Genomic DNA, 24,918 nt, shown 5'->3' with positions numbered 1-24,918 from the left:
AGGCAGAAATTTAGAATATGGACTTGAGTTCTTTCCTCATGTGCAAGATTTGAGTGTCGTGCTTTCCTTGCTGTGCAGCCCTCTGCATGCAGAATGTTTCCTCGGAGACTTCATTTTTGTCCAGGGATTACTTAGAAGCTTGTCTAAGAGTTTGCATGTTTTTCCATGTAGTCAGACAACATTCCCTCGGAGCCTCTGTTCATTTACCCTGTGCAGATCTGTTTGTAGGCTGGGCTGCCAGGTGAGTGAGCTGTGTGTGAAGCCAGGGAGGCTCTGTGCTGCCAGGGGCCCTGCTTGGCGATGCTGTCCTCCCTGCCCTTGTGGGCTTTCTGTGGAGCGGGGTAGTGGCGGCTGTGAGTGAGGGGTGGCCTTGTGGGCTTTCTGTGGCTGCTGTGAGGGGTGTTTCCGACTAGAACTGGGGATTTCTCGCCTTTCCTGTCAGGTCTCCACTCTCAGAATACTTGGAAGTCATTACAGAGCTCCGACCTTCCGTCCCATCACCACCACATGACGTCCATCCTTCCTGAGAACTTCTTCTCTGAAGCGGTCCTGTGCTCTCTCATTTCCTGACTCGCACTTACATGTGGCATCTGTTCTTGCATGTTCAGCACATCTAGGTCACGCCTATAGGGAGCTTCTTGTAAACATAGCACATTTAGGTCATGTTTTTGTGTTTGGTAGTCATGCTGACAGCATCTGGGTTTTAGTTTGCATATTTAGATAGCTATATTCAAAGTGTATTATATGTTAGTTCTTTTATTTGTTTTTAATATTTTATTAGTGATTTACAAGATCATAAGATAATAGGGGTATAATTCCACACCACTGCCACCACCAAAGTTCTGTGTCCCCCCACTAATGGTAACCACCATAGCTTTCCCAAGGTCATAGTTATGGGTTGACCATATATATATATATATTTTTTTTTTGAGTCCAGGCGTCTCAGTTCTCTGTCTCACTGATGAGTGAAACCCCCCCATGGCTGTCCTTCCTTTTCCTCTTCCCTCTCAGATGAGAGAAACAGCACCTGACTTCCTCAGGTGTCCTCCAGAATCTCTTTACTCTCAACAATGGGGCAAAACCAAAGGTCGCTTCTCACAAAAGTTCCATGTTCCAGTGGAACTGGGGTTCAGGGCCCTCTGGGCATCTTCCCCTGACATTCCTCCCCCTCTGGGAGCAGGGACCCAGATTCTTTATGGGGAGCAGAAGGTGGGAGTTGTGGCTTCTGTAGCTGCTTCTCCGCTGGACATGGGTGTCGGCAGGTGGATCCACACCCCCAGCCTGTGTCTGTCTGTCCCTAGTGGGGCAGGGCTCTGGGGAGGGGAGGCTCCAGGACACACGGGTGAGGTCATCTTCCCAGGTCAGGTATGGGGTAATTCTTTTTTTTAAAATTTATTATTTATTTTCCCCTTTTTTGTTGCCCTTGCTGTTTTTATTGTTGTTGTAGTTATTATTGTTGTTGATGTTGTTGTTGGATAGGACAGAGAGAAATGGAGAGAGGAGGGGAAGACAGAGAGGAGGAGAGAAAGACAGACACCTGCAGACCTGCTTCACCGCTTGTGAAGCGACGCCCATGCAGGTGGGGAGCCGGGGGCTCGAACCGGGATCTTTATGCCGGTCCTTGCGCTTCGTGCCACTTGTGCTTAACAAGCTGCGCTACGCCCGACTCCCCTATGTGGTGATTCTTAACCTGCCATTATTGCTTTCTATTCCCCTGCTTGTCATGTCTCTGTCTCTCTTTTCCTTGCCTCCCTGTGGGCCTCATCTTAATGCACTTTTTGAGTCCCATTTTAATGTACTTAGACTGTTTACAGAGTTGCCAGAGTTGACATTTTGCCACTTCAAGACACAGGGCTCTCCGCAGTGCCGGGTTTCTGTGCACCATCTCAGAAGCAGGCTGCCTTAAGTGTTTCTGCATACACTGAGTGGAGCTAGCTTTTCATTCAAACGTGAAGTGTGATTGAATAAGCCCAGGAGGTGGAGGAATACCAACCACGATTCCTTCTGCTTTTATCTATCTTGTCCTGTTTTCTTTTTGAGAAGTCTCCTCTTACTGTGACTATCTCCTTCCTGCTGGGGAGCTTTTTAAACGTCACTGTTTCAGAGTCTCCTAGCAACAAGCTCTTCTAGTTTGCCTTTCTTCCATGCTGTCTTTGATCCCCCATATTTCTTTCTTTTTTAAAAAAATTATTTATTTATTTAAAAAAGGAGACATTGACAAAACCGTAGGATAGGAGGGGTACAACTCCACACAATTCCCATCACCAGAACTCTGTATCCCACCCCCTCCCCTGACAGCTTTCCCATTCTCTGTCCCTCGGGGAGCATGGACCCAGGGTCACTGTGGGATGCAGAAGGTGCGAGGTCTGGCTTCTGTAACTGCTTCCCCGCTGAACATGGGCGTTGGCAGGTGGATCCACACTCCCAGCCTGTCTCTCTCTCTCCCTAGTGGGGCGGGGCTCTGGGGAAGCAGGGCTCCAGGACACACTGGATCCCCCACATTTCTGTAGGGCTAGGGACACATCTTTTCTTTCAGCACTGGACACTGCTGCTCCACCACCCACAGCCCCCAGCTCAGACGGGGAGTCTGTCGCCTTCCAAGCTGATTTTCCTGGCGTCCCTTTTACGTGTTTTTTCACGAGCTGTTTCTTTAACTCTAGTTTTCAAAAGACTAATTACGGTGTGCTTTGCTATGGATTTCTTTGGCTATATATTTTAAAATTTTATTTATTTTTTATTTATTAGTGATTTAGTAATGATCAACATGGTTGTGGGATAAGAGGGGACAATTCCACATAATTCCCACCACCAGAGCTCCGTGTCCCACCCCCTCCATTGGAAGCTTCCCTGTTCTTTATCCCTCTGGGAGGATGGACCCAAATTCTGTATGGGGAGCAGAAGGTGGGAGTTCTGGCTTCTGTCATTGCTTCTCCGCTGGACATGGGTGTTGGCAGGTGGATCCACACCTCCAGCCTGTGTCTGTCTGTCCCTAGTGGGGCAGGGCTCTGGGGAGGGGAGGCTCCAGGACACATGGTGAGGGCGTCTGCCCAGGGAGTCAGCATGGTGTCATGGCGGCATCTTCAGCTTGGAGGCTGAAAAGCACTAAGATATAAATCAGAACAAATTATTTAACAATCAGGAACCTAAAGGTAAGACTAGGGCAGATGAGATCTGGGGTCTATTTTAGGTTTGTTCCAAGTGGGCCATAACTTCACTAATTTTCACCTGAGCCCGACAGCTAACATGCAGGTGGACCAAAGTATTGTCTGGGGAGATGGTATCAGAGTTGGAAAAAGGACAAGAAAACCAGGTCAGGGCAGAGAGTAGCTCCCAAACATAGGAAAAGTGTATAAATACCATTAACTGCATACTCTATCCACCTGCCCCAGGGCCCATGTGTTCACAGTCAGCACAGGAGCCTGTGTGGCCTCTGAGTCCCTGTCAGTCTGAGCTCACAGTCCATGGCCACAGCTGGAACATTCTAGGCTGCTCTCATGTCAGGACCCGTCTTCCTCGAGGGGCAGAGCAGGCCGACCAACCTCCCTTCAGAGAGTGGGGAGTCCCCACCATGGCTGCTCTGCAGTGAGGGCAGGTCCTGTAAGGGCAAGGTTCTACATTGAGGGCAAGGACCACAAGAAGGTCCAGGATGTTGTTCCTGATGGAGATGAGCAGACATGGTGGAGAGAGGGATCTGTTAGAGGTCTAGGACCATCATATCTGTGTGGGACTCACAGGATTCTCTGACCAGGGCCCCAGATTATGAGGTGGCCATAATTTCTTTGGGTTTGCCAGTTTCTTGAATATATTTATTTGTTTTTTTATCGTCACAATTATATATATATATATTGGGATGGAGAGAGAGAGAGAGACTTTGAGGGGGAGGAGAGGAGACGAGGGGAGACACAGCCTACAGCTCTGCTTCACCCTCATGGAGATGCCTCCTGCAGGCTGGGGCATGGACAGGACTTCACCTCAAACATGTACGCTCAACGAGGTGGCCCACTGCCCGGCCCCAGAATCCTGGTTTGTGTCTTCACCACATCTGGGAAGTTCTCAGTCATAGTCCCTTCAGCTTATTTCTCAGTTTACAGTTCCCTGCAGTTCTCTCCTGGCACAAGGGTGATGCCCCAGAGGCCTCTGCATCTACCAATGTTTCTGTGTCTTTCTGTTACTTACACTGAGTACATTGTTGGTTTTTCTTCAAGTTCATGGATGTTATCTTTTGCCATATTTCTTCTACTGCTAATTATATCCAGTGAGTTTTAACATTTTTTGATTGTTTCATTTTCATTTTGATAGTTTCATTTGTTTCTTAAAAGCAACACAACTGGGAGTCGGGCAGTAGCGCAGCGGGTTAAGCGCAGGGGGTGCAAAGCGCAAGGACCGGCATAAGGATCCCGGTTCGAGCCCCCGGCTCCCCACCTGCAGGGGAGTCACTTCACAGGCGGTGAAGCAGGTCTGCAGGTGTCTCTTTCTCTCCCCCTCTCTGTCTTCCCCTCCTCTCTCTACTTCTCTCTGTCCTGTCCAACAACGACAACGTCATAACTACAACAACAATAAAAACAACAAGGGCAACACAAGGGAAAATAAATAAATGAAATATAAAAAAAGCAACACAACTGACATTCCACACACACGCTTCCTTGCAGATGAGTTCCAGCACCCCACAAGGCTGACCTGACCTGGTGCTGATGCTGTTGGCTCCTGCATGGCCCCTGGTGGTCCCAGGAGCCCTGGTGTCACCCGCCATGGTGGGGAGCTAAAGCCACCAGGTCAGCATGTTACCCCGTCAGCAGTTATCAGCTGGGGCGGAAACCCACAGGTTGGGCCCCATGAGCATGTCAGTTAGGATGGGCCATTGGCTGCTGTGCTTCTGTGGGGACAGGAGCCTCTGTGGCTTCTGGCTTCTGTAGCTTCTGTGGCTACCACCATCCTGACTGGTAGCAGGCCTGTGTCTGTCCTGTACTGTGGTCTGTCTTCCCAGCCAGCACACGTGCTGACAGGCCTCTGGGGCTGTGAGGCATGGGGACAGCTCTTGGGGCCTTGGGCCTCTCATTCTTTCTCCTCACGCTCAGGGCAGCACCCACAGGTAAGTCCCCCAGCTTTTTCCAGCCACGGAACTATCTGGAGGCAGTGGCTCTGTAGAAGTTGATTGTGAGAGTGCCGTGTGACTGCATGTGAGAGTGTGCATGGGTGTGACTGCATGTCAGAGTGCACACACATATGACTGCATATGAGAGTGCCCACGTGTGACTTATGTGAGACTGCATGGGTGTGGCTGCACGCCAGAGTGCACACACGTGTGAATGCATGCGAGAGCGCACACATGTGACTGCATGTGAGACTGCATGGGTGTGACTGCATGTCAGAGTGCACACACATGTGACTGCATATGAGAGTGCACATGTGTGACTGCATGTGAGAGTGTGCATGGGTGTGACTGCATGTGAGAATGCACACGTGTGACTGCATGTGAGACTGCATGGGTGTGGCTGCACGCTGGAGTGCACACATGTGTGAATGCATGCGAGAGCGCACACACGTGACTGCATGTGGGAGTGTGCATGGGCGTGACTGCATGTCAGAGTGCACACACATGTGACTGCATATGAGAGTGCACATGTGTGACTGCACATGTGAGAATTGCATGGGTGAGGTTGCATGGGTGTGACTGCATGTGAGAATGCACATGTGTGACTGCATGTGAGACAGCATGGGTGTGGCTGCATACCAGAGTGCACACATGTGTGACCATGTGATAGTGCACACATGTAACTGCATGTGAGAGTGCATGTGTGTGACTACATGTGAGAGTGTGCATGGGTGTGACTGCATGTCAGAGTGCACACATGTGTGACAGCATGTGAGAGTGCACATGTGTGACTGCATGTGGGAGTGTGCATGAGTGCCTGTCTACATTAGGGTGTGTGTGGGCAGACATGTGAAATCATGGACTATGAGAGCACACGTACCTTTGTGAGTGTGCACACCTGTGGGGAGTGTGTGTACACACCTGTGAGTGTGTGTGTTCACACACCTGTGGGAATGTGTGTGAGTGTGCACACCTGTGTGTGAGCATGCACACACCTGTGGGAGTGTGAGCGTGAACACACCTGTGAGAGTGTGAGTGTGTGTGCACACCTGGGGGAGCATGTATGCACACACCTGTGGAAGTCTGTGTGAGTGGCATACCTGTGTGAGTGTGAGTGTGCACACCTCTCTGTGGGAGTGTGCACACACCTGTGGGAGTGTGTGTTGGTGTGCACACACCTGTGGGAGTGTGTGTGAGTGTGCACACCTCTGGAGTGTGTGTGAGTGTGTACACCTGTGGGAGTGAGTACGGGGAGAGTGTGCAGAGGGTCACAGGCGCCTCCTGACTGGGGTGTGGGCTGCCCGTGACAAGGGGGCTTCTGGAGGGTGGGCAAGGGAGGGGCTGGCAGAGGGCGGAGAGCCTCATCTGTTTGCACAGCTCTGTGGGGGCGGACACTGGGTTTTGCTTGAGGCCAGCAGTGGCTGTGGGTGGGCTGTACCCTGGCCTGCGTGCCCAGCCCCCACCCCCCCGGCACTGGCTGGTTCTGGCCACTCTGAAGGCCTGTTCCATCCAGGGGAACCGGGTGACCTGAGCCTGAGACTGGCCTACAGACACAGCCCGTGTGATGGGGTGGTGCTGGTTCACCACAAGGGCTTGTGGGGGCACGTGTGCAACCGAGAGTGGACGCTGGCCGAGGCCGAGGTGGTCTGCAGGCAGCTGGGCTGCGGCCACGCTGTGGGTGCCCCCAAGTATGTGCCGCTGCCTGGGGAGAAGGTGAAGCCCTGGCTGCACAACGTCACCTGTGGGGGCCGCGAACCCTCCCTCTGGGCGTGCCGCCTGGGGGCCTGGAGCCAGAGCCCCTGCCCCCACCAGTGGGTGGTGGTGGCCCTGTGTGCCAGTAAGTCGGGGCCTGTAAGGCTGGGGCCAGACTTGGGGATGGAGTGGGTGTCTGGGGAGGGGGTCTGCACAAGGGGGCTTGGGAGGAGAGCTTGGGGCCCCCCTGGGGTGCTGAAGCTGTGCTGACACATGGCCTCTCAGCTCTCTCCTTCACTCTGTGGGCTTTGGTGTCCTCCGTGTTGCTGAGTGGGCCCCCGGCGGGGCACACACACTCCGGGCAGGTGGTGAAAGCCAGCAAGCATGGCAGGAATGTAGGCTAGAGGCAGCATCTACCCAGCCCTGGAGGCAGGGGGAGACTGGGCTGGGGACTGGGGAGACTGGGCTGGGGTCCTGGGGAGACTGGTTTGGGGACATGGGGACATTGTGCTGGGGGCCAGGGGAGACTGGGCTAGAGGCCCTGGGGGGACTGGGCTGGGGACTGGGGAGACTGGGCTGGGGTCCTGGGAAGACTGGACTGGAGACAGGGGAGACTGGGTTGGGGTCCTTGGCCTCTGGCCACTTTTGTGCCTGTTCCATGGAGCTGGTTGGTGGGCCCAGAACATGGGAACAGTTAAAGACAAGTCAGAAAGAAGAGCTATGACCAGGCCTTGGTGAGGGGTCCCCCAGCCACGGTAACCCCTGTGAGGGCAGTGGCCTGGCAGGCTCTAGGCCGGCATGGAGAAGGAGGAGGCCGCCAGACACGGGGCACAGCCACCCCGCAGGCCCCGGGCAGTGTGGGGTGACGGGTGCTGCTTGGCAGATGGCACTTTCCGGGAGATCCGACTGGTGAAGGGCCGCAGCCCCTGTGCTGGGCTCCCCGAGATCCGGAACGAGAACGGTGTGGACCGCCTGTGTGGCCTGCACCCAGAGGAGGCCACGGTATTCTGCCGGGAGCTGGGGTGTGGCCCTGTGCTGCAGGCCCCCCGCCAAGACGCGGGTGTCTCTGGAAAGTACATGACGTGCGCAGGCACCGAGCCCACCATACGCAACTGCAGGCTCAACAACAACCTGCGAGGAGGCTGTGACTTCCAGCAGGACGCAGAGGTGGTGTGCGCAGGTGGGTGAGCAGGTGGGAGAGCAGGTGGGTGGGCAGGTGGGTGGGCAGGCAGGTGGGCAGGTGGGTGAGAGGTAGATAGGCAGGTGGGTGGGCAGGTGGGTGAGCAGGTGATGTGTGCAGGTGGGTGAGAGGTGGGTGGGCAGGTGGGTGGGCAGGCAGGTGGGCAGGCGGGTGAGAGGTAGATAGGCAGGTGGGTGAGCAGGTGGGTAGGCAGGTGGGTAGGCAGGTGGGTAGGCAGGTGGGTTGGCAGGTGGGTTGGCAGGTGGGTGGGCGGGTGGATGGGCAGGTTGGTGAGGTGGTGAGCAGGGAGAAGCTTGTGTGCACAGGTGGGTGAGACAGGTGGGAGGTCCTGTGCCCAGGGGGTTGAGACAGAGTGCAGAGGAGTTCTGTCCAGGTGGGCACAGTTGAGCACAGAGCCCGACTGTGCAGGTGGGAGTGATTAAGCATCCCCACTGGGGCCCCAGGAATCAGGAGGGGTCTACTGCAGGCTCCCCCCGGCACGTGAGCTCTGGATGTGGCCCCCTGGTGCGCAGACAGCTCTCGGTGGACACTGAGCTGTCCACTGCTCCAGAAGCCTGAGAGCAGGAGAGCAGTGGACCCCAGCTGGGCAGGGCCGGGGGCCTATGTGCCGCAGGGCAGGGCTGGACTTCTGGCCTCAGCAGAAGGCCTCATTCTCCACCCAGAGGCTCGGGTGGGGCAGGTGCTTGACACTCTTGAGTGCTGGCTGTGGGTGGGAGTCAGGTGAAGCCCCTCCTTCGTGGGCTGAGGGGACTTTGCTGAGACTGGAGAGGACCTTGGTGCCACCCCCAGCTGGCAGTGGGGGTCTGAGGGCTGACACACGAGGCACCTGGAGAAGATGCCTGGAGAACGTGTCTGCCTTCTGAGTGGAAATGTGACCTGGGAGTCTGCCTGTGTGGGAATGGAGGAACACAGAGGCCTCCCAGAAGCGGCTGTCTTGGCTGAGGCCAGTGTCCCCCCAGGACATGTGGAGGCCCGACTGGTGGGTGGGGAGCACCCCTGTGCCGGGCGGCTGGAGGTACGGCGCGGCCTGACCTGGGGCACCGTGTGCGACGCCGACCTGGACCTGCCCACGGCCCACGTGGTGTGCCGGGAGCTGCAGTGCGGTGCCGCTGTGTTCATGTCCTCTGCTGCCTATTTTGGCCAGGGCTCAGGGCCCGTGTGGCCAGAGGCCTCTCACTGCCTGGGCAATGAGTCCCAGCTCTTCCACTGCCCCCGGGTGCCTGGGCATCAGTGTGGACATAGCCGGGATGCCGGGCTGCGGTGCTCAGGTGAGGCTGGGTCTGCAGTCACCTGTCTCTGTCTGTGGGTGCGTGTAAAGCTGGACTGGGGGTTGGGGGTGGGCCTGGAGCCTGGGTGTGGGGTGGCCCTTGTAGAGGAGGGGGGACTGGGGCATCTGGAGCCCCAGCTTCATGTGGGGTGGCCCTTGTGGGAGGGACTGGGGCATCTGGGGCCCCAGCTTCGTGTGGGGTGGCCCTTGTAGAGGGGCCTCCGGGGCCCCAGCTTGGCATGGCAGGAGACCCGCAGGTGCTGTCAGGTCAGTGGACCCCTGTCCCCCCAGAGTTCCGGCTGGCCAACGGCAGCAGTGACTGTGAGGGGCGCGTGGAGCTGCAGGTCCAGGGGGCCTGGGCCCCTCTCTGTGCTGCCCACTGGGACCTGGCAGACGCCACTGTTCTCTGCCACCAGCTCAACTGTGGCCATGCAGTGGCCACACTCCCAGGAGGCTACTTTGGGGACGGGGCGGCTCCACTCTGGCCTGACGCCTTCCACTGTGGGGGGACTGAGCCCTACCTGTGGCACTGCCCAGTACACACCCTGGGGGGCCCCGCCTGCGCCCCCGGACACTCGGCTTCGGTCGTCTGCTCAGGTAGGGCACCTGGGCCCAGCTGGGGGGGTCCCTGCGCAGCCCGCCCCTCATACCTGTCTCCACAGGCTTGGTCGGTGCCCTGCGGCTGCGGGACGGACCCGGCCGCTGCGCCGGCCGTGTGGAGCTGGCCCTGGGTGGCATTTGGGGCCGTGTGCTGGATGGCGCCTGGGACGAGCAGGCTGCCCGCGTCGTGTGTCGCCAGCTGGGCTGCGGGGGGCCCGAGCGCATCTACACAGCTGCCCCCCCTGCACCCGGGGTCCCGGTGGCTGTCGGCCGCACACACTGCCTGGGGACTGAGCGCAGCCTGACCTGCTGCAATGTGTCCACTGCCCCACTGGTGCCCGCCGGAGCCTCATGGGATGCAGGTGTCGTGTGCTCAGGTGAGAAAGGCACGAGCCCAGGCACTCGCCCGCCCCCATCTCTGCTCCCAGACTCTTGGTACTGCATGCCCGCGTCCTGGTCCTTGTGTCTCTCGGTGCCAGCCCTCATGCAGCTTGGCCCCCTCCCTCACAAGGATCCCTGTCCCATTCCCTGGGCCCCTCTGCCACTCCCTGGGTCCCTCTCCCATTTCCCAGGCCCCTCTCCCATTCCCTGGGCCCCTCTCCCATTTCCCAGGCCCCTCTCCCACTCCCTGGGCCCCTCTCCCATTCCCTGGGCCCCTCTCCCACTCCCTGGGCCCCTCTCCCACTCCCTGGGCCCCTCTCCCATTTCCCAGGCCCCTCTCCCATTCCCTGGGCCCCTCTCCCACTCCCTGGGTCCCTCTCCCATTCCCTGGGCCCCTCTCCCATTCCCTGGGCCCCTCTCCCATTCCCTGGGCCCCTCTCCCACTCCCTGGGCCCCTCTCCCATTCCCTGGGCCCCTCTCCCACTCCCTGGGCCCCTCTCCCATTTCCCAGGCCCCTCTCCCACTCCCTGGGCCCCTCTCCTACTCCCTGGGCCCCTCTCCCATTCCCTGGGCCCCTCTCCCATTCCCTGGGCCCCTCTCCCATTCCCTGGGCCCCTCTCCCATTCCCTGGGCCCCTCTCCTACTCCCTGGGCCCCTCTCCCACTCCCTGGGCCCCTCTCCCATTCCCTGGGCCCCTCTCACATTTCCTGGGCCCCTCTCCCACTCCCTGGGCCCCTCTCCCACTCCCTGGACCCCTCTACCATTCCCTGGGCCCCTCTCCCATTTCCTGGGTCCCTCTCCCACTCCCTGGGCCCCTCTCACATTTCCTGGGCCCCTCTCCCACTCCCTGGGCCCCTCTCCTACTCCCTGGGCCCCTCTCCCATTCCCTGGGCCCCTCTCCCATTCCCTGGGCCCCTCTCCCATTCCCTGGGCCCCTCTCCTACTCCCTGGGCCCCTCTCCCAGTCCCTGGGCCCCTCTCCTACTCCCTGGGCCCCTCTCCCAGTCCCTGGGCCCCTCTCCCATTCCCTGGGCCCCTCTCCCATTTCCTGGGCCCCTCTCCCACTCCCTGGGCCCCTCTCCTGTGCCCTGACACCCCTCTCCTCTGCTCTGGGCCCCACTCCCTGGCCCAGGACCCCTCTTTGCTGTTCTGACCCACGCACACATCCTGCAGGGAGTCGTGGAGTGCGGCTGGTGGCGGGCCCAGGCCGCTGCGCAGGGCGTGTGGAGGTGCTGCTCGGGATGGAGTGGGGCAGCGTGTGCGATGACGGTTGGGACCTGCAGGACGCGCACGTGGTCTGCGGCCAGCTGGGCTGTGGCCGCGCCCTCCTGGCCCCTGGAGCCTCGCACTTTGGGGCGGGGTCCGGGCTCGTGTGGCTGGATGAGTTGGGCTGCAGTGGCCAGGAGACCGCGCTGTGGACGTGCCCGTCGCAGGGCTGGGGTCGGCACGACTGCAGCCACAAGGAAGACGCGGGCGCCGTGTGTGCAGGTGGGTGCCGGGGCCTCCTCCCGCCACCCTGGAGGGTGCCGCCTTGCCGAGGCCGGTCCCTGTTGGCTGCTCCTGGAGAGTTTCAGGACACCCCGCTCAGACCACCATGCCAGTCCAGCCCTGGATCTGTCCATGGCACCCAGGCTCGTGGCCCTGGGTCTCCCACCCTCTGCATGGAGTTTTGGGGTGCAGCTGTGTGCACCCACTTCCAGGACAGTGTCCCCAGGTGCTGCATCTGCCACCAACTCTGTCCTTAGGTCCTGCGCTTCCTGTTCTTTGGCCCTAGGCCACCTCTTCTGTCTAGTCTGGGCCTCCTGTCCTCTGGACCCTGACCTCCTGCTTGTGGGATCTGGGGGTCCTGCTCTGGCTGGCCTTCTACTTGTCCACAACCATGTCCGGCAAGCCCTTCCTTGTAGCCCAGTGGCCTCTCCTTTGTGGCTGGGGTTGTGGTAGCGGCTAGCTGTCCTGGAATGTCCCTTTCTGGAGGCAGAGTTGCCAGGGTGATCAGACAGCCAGTGCCTGCGGGGGGCCAGGACCACAGAAGGAGGCGCTAACCACAGCAGAGTTTGGGCACCAGGGAGTGGGCAGACTCCCGGCTCTGCTTTGTCCCTGCCGTCCTGTGCCCACCTCCCTGCCCTCCTGCCCCACTTCCCTGCCCTCCTGCTCCCACCTCCCTGCCCTCCTGCTCCCACCTCCCTGCCCTCCTGCCCCCCACCTCCCTGCCCTCCAGCCCTCCACCTTCCTGCCCTCCTGCCCTCCACCTCCCTGCCCTCCTGCCCCCATCTCCCTGCCCTCCTGCCCTCCACCTCCCTGCCCTCCTGCCCCCACCTCCCTGCCCTCCTGCCCCCACCTCCCTGCCCTCCTGCCCCCACCTCCCTGCCCTCCTGTCTCCCACCTCCCTGCCCTCTTGCCCCACCTCCCTGCCCTCCTGCCCCACCTTCCTGCCCTCCTGCCCCCCACCTCCCTGCCCTCCTGCCCCCACCTCCCTGCCCTCCTGCCCCCACCTCCCTGCCCTCCTGCCCCACCTCCCTGCCCTCCTGCCCCCACCTCCCTGCCCTCCTGCCCCACCTCCCTGCCCTCCTGCCCCACTTCCCTACCCTCCTGTCTCCCACCTCCCTGCCCTCCTGCCCCCCACCTCCCTGCCCTCCTGCCCCCCACCTCCCTGCCCTCCTGCCCCCACCTCCCTGCCCTCCTGCCCCCACCTCCCTGCCCTCCTGCCCCCACCTCCCTGCCCTCCTGCCCCCACCTCCCTGCCCTCCTGCCCCCACCTCCCTGCCCTCCTGCCCCCACCTCCCTGCCCTCCTGCCCCCACCTCCCTGCCCTCCTGCCCCCACCTCCCTGCCCTCCTGCCCCACTTCCCTACCCTCCTGCCTCCCACCTCCCTGCCCTCCTGCCCCCCACCTCCCTGCCCTCCTGCCCCCACCTCCCTGCCCTCCTGCCCCCACTCCCTGCCCTCCTGCCCCCACCTCCCTGCCCTCCTGCCCCCACCTCCCTGCCCTCCTGCCCCCACCTCCCTGCCCTCCTGCCCCCACCTCCCTGCCCTCCTGTCTCCCACCTCCCTGCCCTCCTGTCTCCCACCTCCCTGCCCTCCTACCCCACCTCCCTGCCCTCCTGCCCCATCTCCCTGCCCTCCTGCCACACCTCCCTGCCCTCTTGCCCCACCTCCCTGCCCTCCTGCCCTCTACCTCCCTGCCCTCCTGCCCCCACCTCCCTGCCCTCCTGCCACAGGGTGGGTTTCTGGACACTCAAGGGAAGGACGCTGGCTCCCTGTGGGCAGCAACTCTTTGTGGGGTCAGGCTGGCGTGCCACACACTGAGCTCTATGCCTGCCCTGGCTTCTCTTCCAGGCTCCGTGGCCCTGAGGCTGCGTGGAGGTGCCCACCCCTGTGCTGGGTGGCTAGAGGTCTTCTACAACGGGTCCTGGGGGGCCGTGTGCAGCAATGCTCTGAAGGACACTTCCCTGTCCATCGCCTGCCAGCAGCTGGACTGTGGGCAGCAGGGCTGGCTGGAGAACAGGCCTCGCCACTCTGCAGGCCCGCAGTTCTCCTGGGTGGACAATGTTGAGTGCCGCTGGCTTCGCAACTCTATGCTGTGGCACTGCCCCTCGGCCCCATGGCAGCCACACTCATGTGCCCAGGGAGAGGAGGCCTGGGTCACCTGTGCAGGTGAGGCCTGGCCATCTGGGGGCCAAGGGGCAGCTGTGGGCCCACAGCCCAAGCACAGGGCTCACTGGGGTGGTGTCCATCCAACAGGATCGTCCAAGCGGGTCCCACTGGACTTTGGCGACCCCAACTGCTCGTCACCTCAGGGTTGCACAGACACCCTTCAGCCCATCCCTGTCCACCCCCAGGCCCTCCCCACAGTGACCACCACCCCTTCTCCGGAGGAAGGTGTGCTGCGGCTGCGTGGGGGCGCTGACCGCTGCTCGGGCCGTGTGGAGGTCTGGCACGATGGCGCCTGGGGCACTGTGTGCGACGACGCCTGGGACCTGGCTGACGCTGACGTCGTGTGCTTCCAGCTGGGCTGTGGCCCCGCCCTGGACGCCCTGGCGGGGGCCACCTTTGGGCCCGGCTCAGGGCCCGTGTGGCTGGACGAGGTGGGGTGCAGGGGTAGGGAGGTGTCCCTGTGGGACTGCCCTGCAGGGCCGTGGGGACTGGGGGACTGCGGCCACAAGGAGGATGCCGGCGTGCGCTGTGCCCGTGAGTGGACGGGGCAGTGGGAGGGTGGGAGGGACTCCCGGCACCCCACTGTCCCCTGGGGCTCCGGGCATGGGGTGCTGCTTCCTGGCTGAGGCACCTGTCTTCCTGTAGGACACAGGACCACCACCGTGCAGCCTCTGGCTTCAGGTAGGACCTGCGGGACCAGTCTGCCCCTCTGTGGGCGCCAGGAGCAGCAGCTCCCTGGGGTCTCCCCAGATGCCCAACCTTGGTGCACCCCCTGGGCCAGCCTGGACAGCACACTGGGACCCAGCACACTCCTTCCCTATCCTGGTGCTGGCTTACTGGGGGGCCTGGGACACTGGCAGGCCCTGCAGCCTCTTCCAAGTCTGACCCACCAGGTCGGGGCTGTGTCTCCCCAGCACAGCTGAGAACACGTGACCCCTGCTCTCCTGCCCCCACCTTCCGGCCCTCCTGCCCCCCACCTCCCTGCCCTCCTGCCCCACCTCCCTGCCCTCCTGCCCTCCACCTCTCTGCCCTCCTGCCCTCCACCTCCCTGCCCTCCTGCCCACCAACTCCCTGCCCTCCTGCCCCCCACCTCCCTGCCCTCCTGCCCTCCACCTCCCTGCCCTCCTGCCCCCCACCTCCCTGCCCTCCTGCCCCACCTCCCAGCCCTCCTGCCCCCCACCTCCCTGCCCTCCTGCCCCACCTCCCTGCTCTCCTGCCCTCCACCTCCCTGCCCTCCTGCCCTCCACCTCCCTGCCCTCCTGCCCTCCACCTCCCTGCCCTCCTGCCCCACCTCCCTGCTCTCCTGCCCTCCACCTCCCTGCCCTCCTGCCCCACCTCCCTGCTCTCCTGCCCCCCACCTCCCTGCCCTCCTGCCCCCCACCTCCCTGCCCTCCTGCCCTCCACCTCCCTGCTCTCCTGCCCCCCACCTCCCTGCCCTCCTGCCCCACCTCCCTGCCCTCCTGCCCCCCACCTCCCTGCCCTCCTGCCCTCCACCTCCCTGCCCTCCTGCCCTCCACCTCCCTGCCCTCCTGTCCCACCTCCCTGCCCTCCTGCCCTCCACCTCCCTGCCCTCCTGCCCCCCACCTCCCTGCCCTCCTGCCCTCCACCTCCCTGCCCTCCTGCCCCCACCTCCCTGCCCTCCTGCCCTCCACCTCCCTGCCCTCCTGCCCTCCACCTCCCTGCCCTCCTGTCCCACCTCCCTGCCCTCCTGCCCTCCACCTCCCTGCCCTCCTGCTCTCCTGCCCCACCTCCCTGCCCTCCTGCCCCCCACCTCCCTGCCCTCCTGCCCCACCTCCCTGCCCTCCTGCCCTCCACCTCCCTGCCCTCCTGCCCTCCACCTCCCTGCCCTCCTGCCCTCCACCTCCCTGCCCTCCTGCCCTCCACCTCCCTGCCCTCCTGCCCTCCACCTCCCTGCCCTCCTGTCCCACCTCCCTGCCCTCCTGCCCTCCACCTCCCTGCCCTCCTGCTCTCCTGCCCCACCTCCCTGCCCTCCTGCCCCCCACCTCCCTGCCCTCCTGCCCCACCTCCCTGCCCTCCTGCCCTCCACCTCCCTGCCCTCCTGCCCCACCTCCCTGCCCTCCTGCCTTCCACCTCCCTGCCCTCCTGCCCTCCACCTCCCTGCCCTCCTGCCCTCCACCTCCCTGCCCTCCTGCCCCCACCTCCCTGTCATCCTGTCCTTCCCCCTCCTCCCCCTCCCCCCACCATGTCTCTGGTGCCCCTCCCCCATTCCCAGGCCCAAGGTCACAATGGCCCTAGCTACACAGCTGGCAGAGTAGCCCTCACACCTGGCTGTCACTGCAGGACCGGGTGTGACCACACTGTCCACCCTCAAGACTGGAAAGCTGCCCATGGCACTGTCCCTGGTCCTGGCCTCCATGCTGGGGGCTGTCTCTCTGATGCTGGGGGTGCGCTGGTGCCTAGGAGGGGCTTGCCGAGGTAGGTGGGGGTGGGGGCTGGGGGGCAGGGGCTGGGGGTTGGGAGGAGGCAGGGGCAGGGCTGAGAGTGGGGGCCACTACAAAGTGGACAGAGGCCGGAGGTGGGGACAGGGGCTAGAACTGTGGGGTTCAGAGGCCAAGGAAGGCTGGGGGTGGGGGCCAGGGGTCTTGTCTGAAGGTGGGGCCAGGGGTCTTGTCTGGGGGTGGGAGCCAGGGGCTTTGACTGGAGGTGGGGCCAGGGGTCTTGTCTGGAGGTGGGGCTGGGCCAAGGCTCGGGGTGGGGGCCAGGGGCTTTGACTGGGGGTTTGGCCAGGGGCCGGGGGCCAGGGCTGGAGGTGGAGACCAGCCCAGGGCTGGAGGTAGGGGCCAGTCCATGGCTGGGGTTGGGCACAAGGACCAGGGCTGGGATTGGGGGCCAGGGCCATGGCTGGAGGTGAGGGTCAGGCCTCGTCTGGGTTTGGGGGCAAGGCCCCCAGGTCTGGTGGTGGGGGCCAGGACAGAGCTGGTGGTGGGGGCCAGGCCATGGCAGGGAGTGAGCCAAGGACCAGGGCTGCTGGTGGGGCCCAGGCCAGGACTGGGGGTGGGCGCACAGGCAGGGTTGGTTCTAGGAGCAGGGCGCGGGCATGGTTGAGCCTGGGGGCCTGGGTTGGTAGCCATGGGGCAGTGAATGGAGTGGCATGAATGGAGTCACCAGCTTTGGGGATGGATCTGGTGAGATCTCCCCTTTGGGCCCAAGTCCCTAGCTGCTGTGCCCTGTGTTTGGGAGCTTTCTAGGAGCACCCAGACTGGGGCCTGGTCTGCATTGCACCTCTGAGCTGGGTCCTCAGAACATGAGAAGGTTCTGGTGTGTTCTCAACAGGGTCCAGAATGTTGGGCACCGAGCCCTCTGAAGGTGTTTACGAGGACATCGGAGCCGTCCACATGGACGAGAGAGGCGGGCCCAAGGGCTCCGGATCCCTGGCGTTGGGGCAGAGCAACGAGGAGGCACTGGAGGAGGACTACGACGACATGGAGCCGGTGCCGGGGGACTCCGAGCTGATGCTGGATGGCCTGGAGCCCACGGGAAGCCGGGAGCAGCAGGGGGCCCTGAGCTCTGAGGGTGGGCAGCTGTGTGCCCTGGCGTGTGTGGTGCTGTCCCTGCTCTACTGCTGCTACGCCCAGGGCTCCGCTCTGGCCAGTGCCTACATTTAAAACCATCAAGCGGCCTCTGTGTGTGACCCTCACTCCGGCCGGCCTGGGCTTTAGGGCAGTGTCCCCAGATGCTTCTCTGGGCATTCTGGGGGAGTGCCCACTTTCTGTGCTACTGGGGCCTGGGCACATGGCGGGGAGGAGACCCAGGGTGGCAGCCCCTCCGTGTGTCCCTGGCACGAAGCCCTCTGCTGAGATCAGGGCTGGGGCCCGAGGTGCCAGTGTGTTCCTGTCTTCCCCACAGGTGGGGGTCCTCCCAGCGGCCTTGAAGCTTCTGATCCGAGGATGTGGTGACTGAGCTGCCAGGGCTCAGCCACTGGTGTTGCAGAGGGTGGTTACAACCGAGGAGTCCTCGGCCCCGACCCCCTCCTGGTGGAATCCAGTGCTGTGCTCTGGGGTCCAGCCCCTCAGGCCCTCACCCTCATGTCTCCACTCCCCATACTTGCCCTGGTCTGAGGAGGGACTGCACTCTTGGCCATGTGCTTGTCCTTGGTCTGGGGGCTCCCTGGAGAGCCTGTCCCTTTGCACTGAGGGAGCCTGGAGCAGCCCACAGGGCTCTCGTTCCAGACTCCAACCCTCGGTTGTCTTGTGCTGTTGACCTCACTACCGTGACCATACCTCCTGACCACAGCCACGAGTCCTCCACGCCTTCTGACCATGCCACATTCAACAGCCAGAGAAGCAAGAAGCCAGCTGTCTGACCGGTGGGGTGGGGCAGGCTCACCTCTCCCCGTAGAGCCCCACCGCCAACCTTCTGTGTGACAGCTCCCCCCCCCCCCCAATGGCCCCACTCAGATGCTTGCTGGACCTAAGTGTGTGACATTGTTTCTGGACTCAGATCTGGTTCAGTTCCTGGTGCTGCACTTCTGTGTCCTGATACCAGTTCTGCCTGGATTGTCCCGGCTTTGTGCTGAGTTGCGAAATCAGAGCTTCTGGCTGCTGGCAGAGGCAGTTTGTCAGCTCTGAGAGGCCCGAGGTCCCACCGCTGACCGCACCCACAATCGGTGGCCATTCGTGGGAGCAGAGCCACCTTGCCAGTGCCAAGCCTTCCAGGATGGGATGTCTCTACTTCATTTTTAGGTCTTGAATTTCAGTCGGGAGCATATTGTAGTTTTGAGAGTACGCCTTCTGTTGTTAAACTTATTTCTAACTATTCCATTCTTTTGGATGCTTTTATGAATGGAGTTTTTCTTAATTTTCAGATTATTGCCAAGAACATGTAAATACAGCTGATATCTGTCTGCTGACCCTTTGTCACTTAGTTTTCAACGTGGCTTAGGGCTTTATACACCGGTGATGCCGTTTACTTTGGCCTTCTTCGGTTTAGACGCCGTTTGAGCCTTCTTGCCACCCGCTGGAGGCTCCAGGGCTGTGCCAGGAGGCTGTGGGACAGGTGGACTTGGGCTCCTGCCGTGGAGGCACACAGATCTTCTATGCTTAGTTTTTTTCCTTAATTTTTAAAAAAAAATTATGACTAATGGTAGGTTACAAGATTGGAAGATTGCCGTCCGATTCCACACCCACACCAGAGTTCTGTGTCCCCAACCTGCTGCCTCCCACAGGTGACCACCAGAGGTCCCACAAGTCTTGGAGACAGTTTGCTCTCTGCTTAGCTTTTGAACGACTTGGTGAAAAGCTGATTCTGTGGAAAGCTTTTTTCTGTGTCTGTTGAGATGACCATGCAGTTCTTGTTGAATCTTATTATTACATTAATAGCCAGAAGCTCAAGCAGCTCTGTGAGCCTTTAATAAGCTCACCTAGTCATGCTGTGTCATCTTTTTGAAATATATATTTTTAATTTTTAATATTTATTTATTTTTCCCTTTTGTTGCCCTTGTTTTTTATTGTTGTTGTAGTTATTATTGTTGTTGTTACTGATGTCATCATTGTTGGATAGGACAGAGAGAAATGGAGAGAGGAGGGGAAGACAGAGAGGGAGAAAGACAGACACCTGCAGACCTGCTTCACCGCCTGTGAAGCGACTCCCCTGCAGGTGGGGAGCCGGGGGCTTGAACCGGGATCCTTATGCAGGTCCTTGCGCTTTGCACCACCTGCGCTTAACCTGCTGCCCTACCGCCCGACTCCCTTGTGTAATCTTTTATACCTGGCTGAATTCAGTTTGTATTTTGCTAGTAATTTGTGTGTTTATGTTTCCAAAAAACATTGGTCTCTAGTTTTCTTGTGATTGTCTAAGTGTGGTATTGGCCTGCTCCCATGTGGTGGTGGGTCTTGAACCCAGGGCCTCACACACAGGAAGGTGCATGTTGCCTGTGGTGACCCACCTCATCCTCTTCACAGAATTTCCTTATCAGATATTATTTATTTTTTCTTTTTTGCCTCCAGGGTTATCATTGGGACTCGGTACCTGCACTATGAATCCACTGCTTCTGGAAGCTATTTTTTTCCCATTTTGTTGCCCTTGTGGTTATTGTTATTACTGCTGTTGTTGTTTCACAGAGAGAAATCGAGAGAGGAGGGGAGAGAAAGACAGACACCTGCAGACCTGCTTCACTGCAGGTGGGGAGCTGGGGGCTTGAACCGGGATCTTTGCACCAGTCTTTGTGCTTTGCGCCTACTCAAATATGATTTCTATCTGGTCGGCACTTGGATTTATCCGTTTACTTCTGATTTTAGTAATTTGAGTGTTCCTCCTTTTTTTCAGGAGTTGAAACCAGGTGTTTATTCTTTTGAAAAAGGTCATGCAGCCACCGGTGGCCATCGAGCCCGTCAACCCTTCTCTTGTCTTTTTTAAAAAATAATTTTTATTTATAAAAGGGAAACACTGACAAGACCATAGGATAAGAGGGACACAACTCCACAGGCACAGTTCCCACCACCAGAACTCCGTATCCCACCCCTCCCCTGACAGCTTTCCCATTCTCTATCCTTCTGGGAGCATGGACCCAGGGTCATTGTGGGATGCAGAAGGTGGAAGGTCTGGCTTCTGTAACTGCTTCCCCGCTGAACATTGGCATTGACTGGTCGGTCCATACTCCCAGCCTGTCTCTCTCTTTACCTAGTGGGAGGATTTGTGATTTTTGCTTATGCTTCTCAAAGAAATAGTTTTTGTTTTTATTGATTTCTCCCTGTTTAAAATATCCTCTATTGCATTACTTAATTTTTCTGCTTTTGTTTTTCATTGTCCAGTTTTATTAAGTGAGATTTAGGTTACTAACTTTAGATCCTTATTCTTTTTAAAATACTTAAAGCTATAAATGTCTCCCTAAGGTCTCAGGAGATAGCTCAGTGTGTTAGAACACAGGCCCAGGTGCCTGAGGCCCTGGGGTCAGTACTCAGCACTGCCGTGGGCCATGTGCCAGAGGCCCTGGGGTCAGTACTCAGCACTGCCGTGGGCCATGTGCCAGACTTCTCTTTTTTTAAGAGAGAGAAAGATAGGTAGATGGTGGAGAGAAAGGTATAGTTGTATATAAATGAGAGAGGGAGGAAGAGGGGAAAGGGGGAGGGAGCAGAGGGGAGAGATACCACAACACTAAAGAGGGAGGAAGAGGGGAAAGGGGAGGGAGCAGAGGGGAGAGATACCACAACACTAAAGAGGGAGGAAGAGGGGAAGGGGGAGGGAGCAGAGGGGAGAGTTACCACAACACTAAAGCCTCCTTCAGTGCAGCTCATATTTGAGTTGCTGCATGGAGATATTCTACCAGCTCTGTGTGCCTGAGCTCATCAATCCTCTGTTCTCTTTCTGATAAAACTAAATTTAGAAAAATTAATAAATTAAAATAGGTAAAAATTACCTCTAGAGTTAGGGAGACAGCATAATGATTATGCAAAGTCTCTCCTGCCTGAGACTTTGAGGTCCCAGATTCAGCCCCTAGCACCAGTATAGCCAGGGCTGGGCACGTTGCTGGTATTTCTCTCTATCTTTCTCTTTGTACCTTTTGTTTAAAAATATATATAAACTATCCCACTAAGTCTTGGCTAAATGTATCACATAAGTCATTAAAAGTTATTTTATGATTATTTTTAATTAATTGTGATTAATAGTAGGTTACAAGATTGTAGGTTACAGGGTACAGTTCTGTCCCGTCCCGCGGGACCTTCAACATGGGTAAACCTAGGAGAGGGAGTGAGGACAAGGACAAGAGGGAGAGGACAAGAGAAATGAGGCAAGACAGGATTCTGATCAAGTCTGTTTATTAGCACCAAAGGTGCTGTTTTTAAGGCCGGGGCAAGGGGGGAGTTAGCAACTGGGGCAGTTGATTGACGTGGCATGTTGTCATGGTGATCAGCCGTTATCTGGAAGGTCCTGGGTGATTCGTGGGGAAGTGGAGTTGGGAGACAGAAACTTATCTTTTAAGCAAGGTCTTCTGTGAACAGAGACTCTATGGCCATGCCAATAGCAACCTTGAGGGCACATGTGGCTCCCCACACAGTTCCATATGACACCTGCCACCAAAGTTCTATGCCCGCCCAGTGGTAACCACTGTAGTTCTCACAAAGTCTCAGAAAGAGTCTGCTTCTGTGCCCACCAGGATCTTGTATTCCAGATTCTAGGTCCACATATGACTGAGACCCTGAGGTAGTTGTCTTTCATTTCTTTACTTATCCGTTTTGTCCTGAAGGACACAATGTCATCTTTTTTCTTACAAAGTAGTATTCCATGGAGAATATTTTCCATAATTACTACTTTAAGAATTTTTTTTTTTTGCCTCCAGGGTTATTGCTGGGGCTTGGTGCCTGCACTGCAAATCCACTGCTCCTGGAGGCCACTTTTTCTCATTTTGTTGCCCTTGTAGTTGTTATAGCTGTTGTTGTTGGATAGGACAGAAAGAAATGGAGAGAGGAGGGGAAGACATAGAGGAAGAGAGAAAGATAGACACCTGCAGACCTGCTTCACTGCTTGCAAAGTGACCCCCCTTAAGGTGGGGGAGCTGGGGGCTCAAACCGGGATCTTTATTCTTTATTATGCTTTGCACCATGTGCACTTAACCTGCTGTGCTACCGACCAGCCCCCCTTAAAAAGTTTTTAAAAATACTTTATTTTAGTAAGTAAGAGATAGAGAGAGAAAGACAGACAGAGAAGGACCAGAGCCCTGCTCAGCTCTGGCTTATGTTGGTGCTGAGGGCTAAACCTGGGACCTTGGACCCCAGGCAGAGGGACTTTATGGAGAACCATTATGCTGTCTTCCCAGACATCCATGACTTCTCCAATCAGACAGCTGTTGATGGCATTCAGGTTGCTTCCACTCTTTGGCTATTGTGAATGACACAGCTGTGAACACAAGGGTCTCTTTGGGTGAGTGTTTGGTGTTCTTTGGATAAATACCCGAGTGGTATTGCTGGATTATAAGGCGATTCCATTTGTATTTGTGTAAGGACTCTCCACACAGCCTCCAAAGGGGCTGCCCCAGTCTGCATTCCCCCAGCAGAGAAGTAGAGTCCCTTTTCTCCACAACCTCTCCAACACTTGAAAACCATTCTCTCAGGTGTGAGACGGTATCTCAGTATAGTTTTAATTTGCATTTCTCTATTGATAAGTGAAGTGAAGCATTTCTTCATGTGTCTGTGGGCCATGTGGATCTTTTCTTTACAAAACTGTCTGTTGTGGTCCGGGAGGTGGTACAGTAGATAAAGCATTGTGTTCTCAAGCATGAGGTCCTGAGTTCATTCGCTAGCAGCACATGTACCAGAGTGATGTCTGCTTCTTCTTTCTCTATCTCTTCCTATCTTTCTCATTAATAAGTAAATAAAATCTTAGGGGAGTCGGGTGGTAGCGCAGTGGGTTAAGTGCATGTGGCGCAAAGCGCAAGGACTGGCGGAAGGATTCTGGTTCGAGCCCCCGGCTCCCCACCTGCAGGGGAGTCGCTTCACAAGTGGTGAAGCAGGTCTGCAGGTGTCTGTCTTTCTCTCCCCCTCTCTGTCTTCCCCTCCTCTCTCCATTTCTCTCTGTCCTAACAACAACGACATCAATAACGACAACAATAATAACTACAACAACAATAAAAAGACAACAAGAGCAACAAAAGGGAAAATAAAATAAAAAAAATAAAATCTTAAAAAAAGAAAGCTTTGGTTCTTTGAGCCAACTTTTATTGTTATTTTTTTGCTTCTTTTGTAGATCTGTACCAATTCTTTATAAATATCTGTTGTTTGGTGATGTGTGAATATCTTCTATTTACTGGGTTGCCTGCCTATCCTTGTGTAGTTTGCTTTCAGTGTGTAGGAGCTTATTAGTTTCATGTAACCCTTTTATTTTCCCCATGCCCATGGGCTAGAACTTCCAAATACATCTCTGATGTGAAGTTCCTGCACTGTTTTGCCAGTATTTTCCTCTCTATATTGTAAGGTTTCTGACCAAATGTCTGTCTCTTTGATCCATTTTGATCTGATGCTGGTGCCTGGCATACTAAGAAATAAAAATGGGCTTTTTTTCTTGGAGTCTATAAAATCAACAGATTAGGTTATTAGAAGCCACAGTCATGGGAGAGAGAGAGAGAGACGAAAAAGCCTTAAAAACTACACAGCTAATACCCAACATGAGTTCCTTTGGCAACAAGTCCATTCTCTAGCATTCAGCTATGGAATATCTTTCCACTTCTTTGTGTCTTTTTCAATTTCCTTGAGTAAGTGACTCACAATTTTCAGTATAAAGATCTTTCACTTCTTTGGTTAGGTTTATTCCTAGATATTTTATTATTTGTTGTTGCTATAGTAAAAAGAATTGATTTCTGGATCTCAACTTCTTCTTAGTATTTGCATAGAGGAATGCCACTGACTTTTGAATAATAATTTTGTAGCCTGACACCTTACTGTATTGCCTGATGATTTCCAAAAGCTTCTTGCCAGATTCCTTAGGAGAAAAAAAAAAAAAACCCTGCAGATTGCTTTTGGTTGGATGGCTAGTTTAATGTTTATTTCTCCAATCCAAGAATAAGAAATGTTCTTCCATGTCTTTGTGTCATTTTTTGTTTCAGTTAACAATCTTTTATCTCTTTTGTGAGATGCATTCTGAGATTTTTTTTGTTCTGTTGCAAATGGAATTATTTATCTTTCCTCTAACTCATCATTTGTATATAGATTACCATTTATCTTTCCCCTAACTCATCATTTGTATACAGATTACCATTTATCTTTCCCCTAACTCATCATTTGTATATGTATTACCACAGGCTTATGGGTGTTGATTTTGAAGTCTCCCATTTTACTGAATTTATTTCCAGTTTTTTTTTTACTGGAGTCTCTAGGATTCTCCACACACATTGTTATGACATCAACAGATAGTGAGAGTTTGATTTCTTCCTTTTCAATATGTGTGCCTCTGCTACCTTTCTTTTTGGATTGCAATGGTGAGGCCCTTTATTATATTTGTATTTATATTACATTGAGGAACTGTCCTTTCCAATTTCTGAAAGGCATTCATCATAAATGGATGTTAAACCTTAAATGTTTTTTT

The 24,918-nt window shown here is 56.9% G+C and overlaps 1 protein-coding gene across 1 annotated transcript in view; it reads left to right on the top strand.

The window, feature by feature from the left end:
• The window catches only part of SCART1 (scavenger receptor family member expressed on T cells 1), a 35,582-nt gene extending 21,055 nt beyond the window's left edge, over window positions 1-14,527 (top strand). The window contains exons 3-10 of the mRNA XM_060171018.1: window positions 6,606-6,929; window positions 7,668-7,964; window positions 8,945-9,253; window positions 9,544-9,849; window positions 9,915-10,229; window positions 11,406-11,720; window positions 13,567-13,884; window positions 13,972-14,527. Of these exons, the coding sequence (XP_060027001.1) occupies window positions 6,606-6,929; window positions 7,668-7,964; window positions 8,945-9,253; window positions 9,544-9,849; window positions 9,915-10,229; window positions 11,406-11,720; window positions 13,567-13,884; window positions 13,972-14,510 (2,723 nt within the window). The 3' untranslated portion in view covers window positions 14,511-14,527. The remainder of the gene's footprint in view (window positions 1-6,605; window positions 6,930-7,667; window positions 7,965-8,944; window positions 9,254-9,543; window positions 9,850-9,914; window positions 10,230-11,405; window positions 11,721-13,566; window positions 13,885-13,971) is intronic.
• The last annotated feature ends 10,391 nt before the right edge of the window (window positions 14,528-24,918 follow it).

The sequence above is a fragment of the Erinaceus europaeus genome, chromosome 14 (genome assembly GCF_950295315.1).
Source record: "Erinaceus europaeus chromosome 14, mEriEur2.1, whole genome shotgun sequence".
Lineage (NCBI taxonomy): Eukaryota > Metazoa > Chordata > Mammalia > Eulipotyphla > Erinaceidae > Erinaceus > Erinaceus europaeus.
This window is presented reverse-complemented; position numbering and strand designations above follow the sequence as displayed.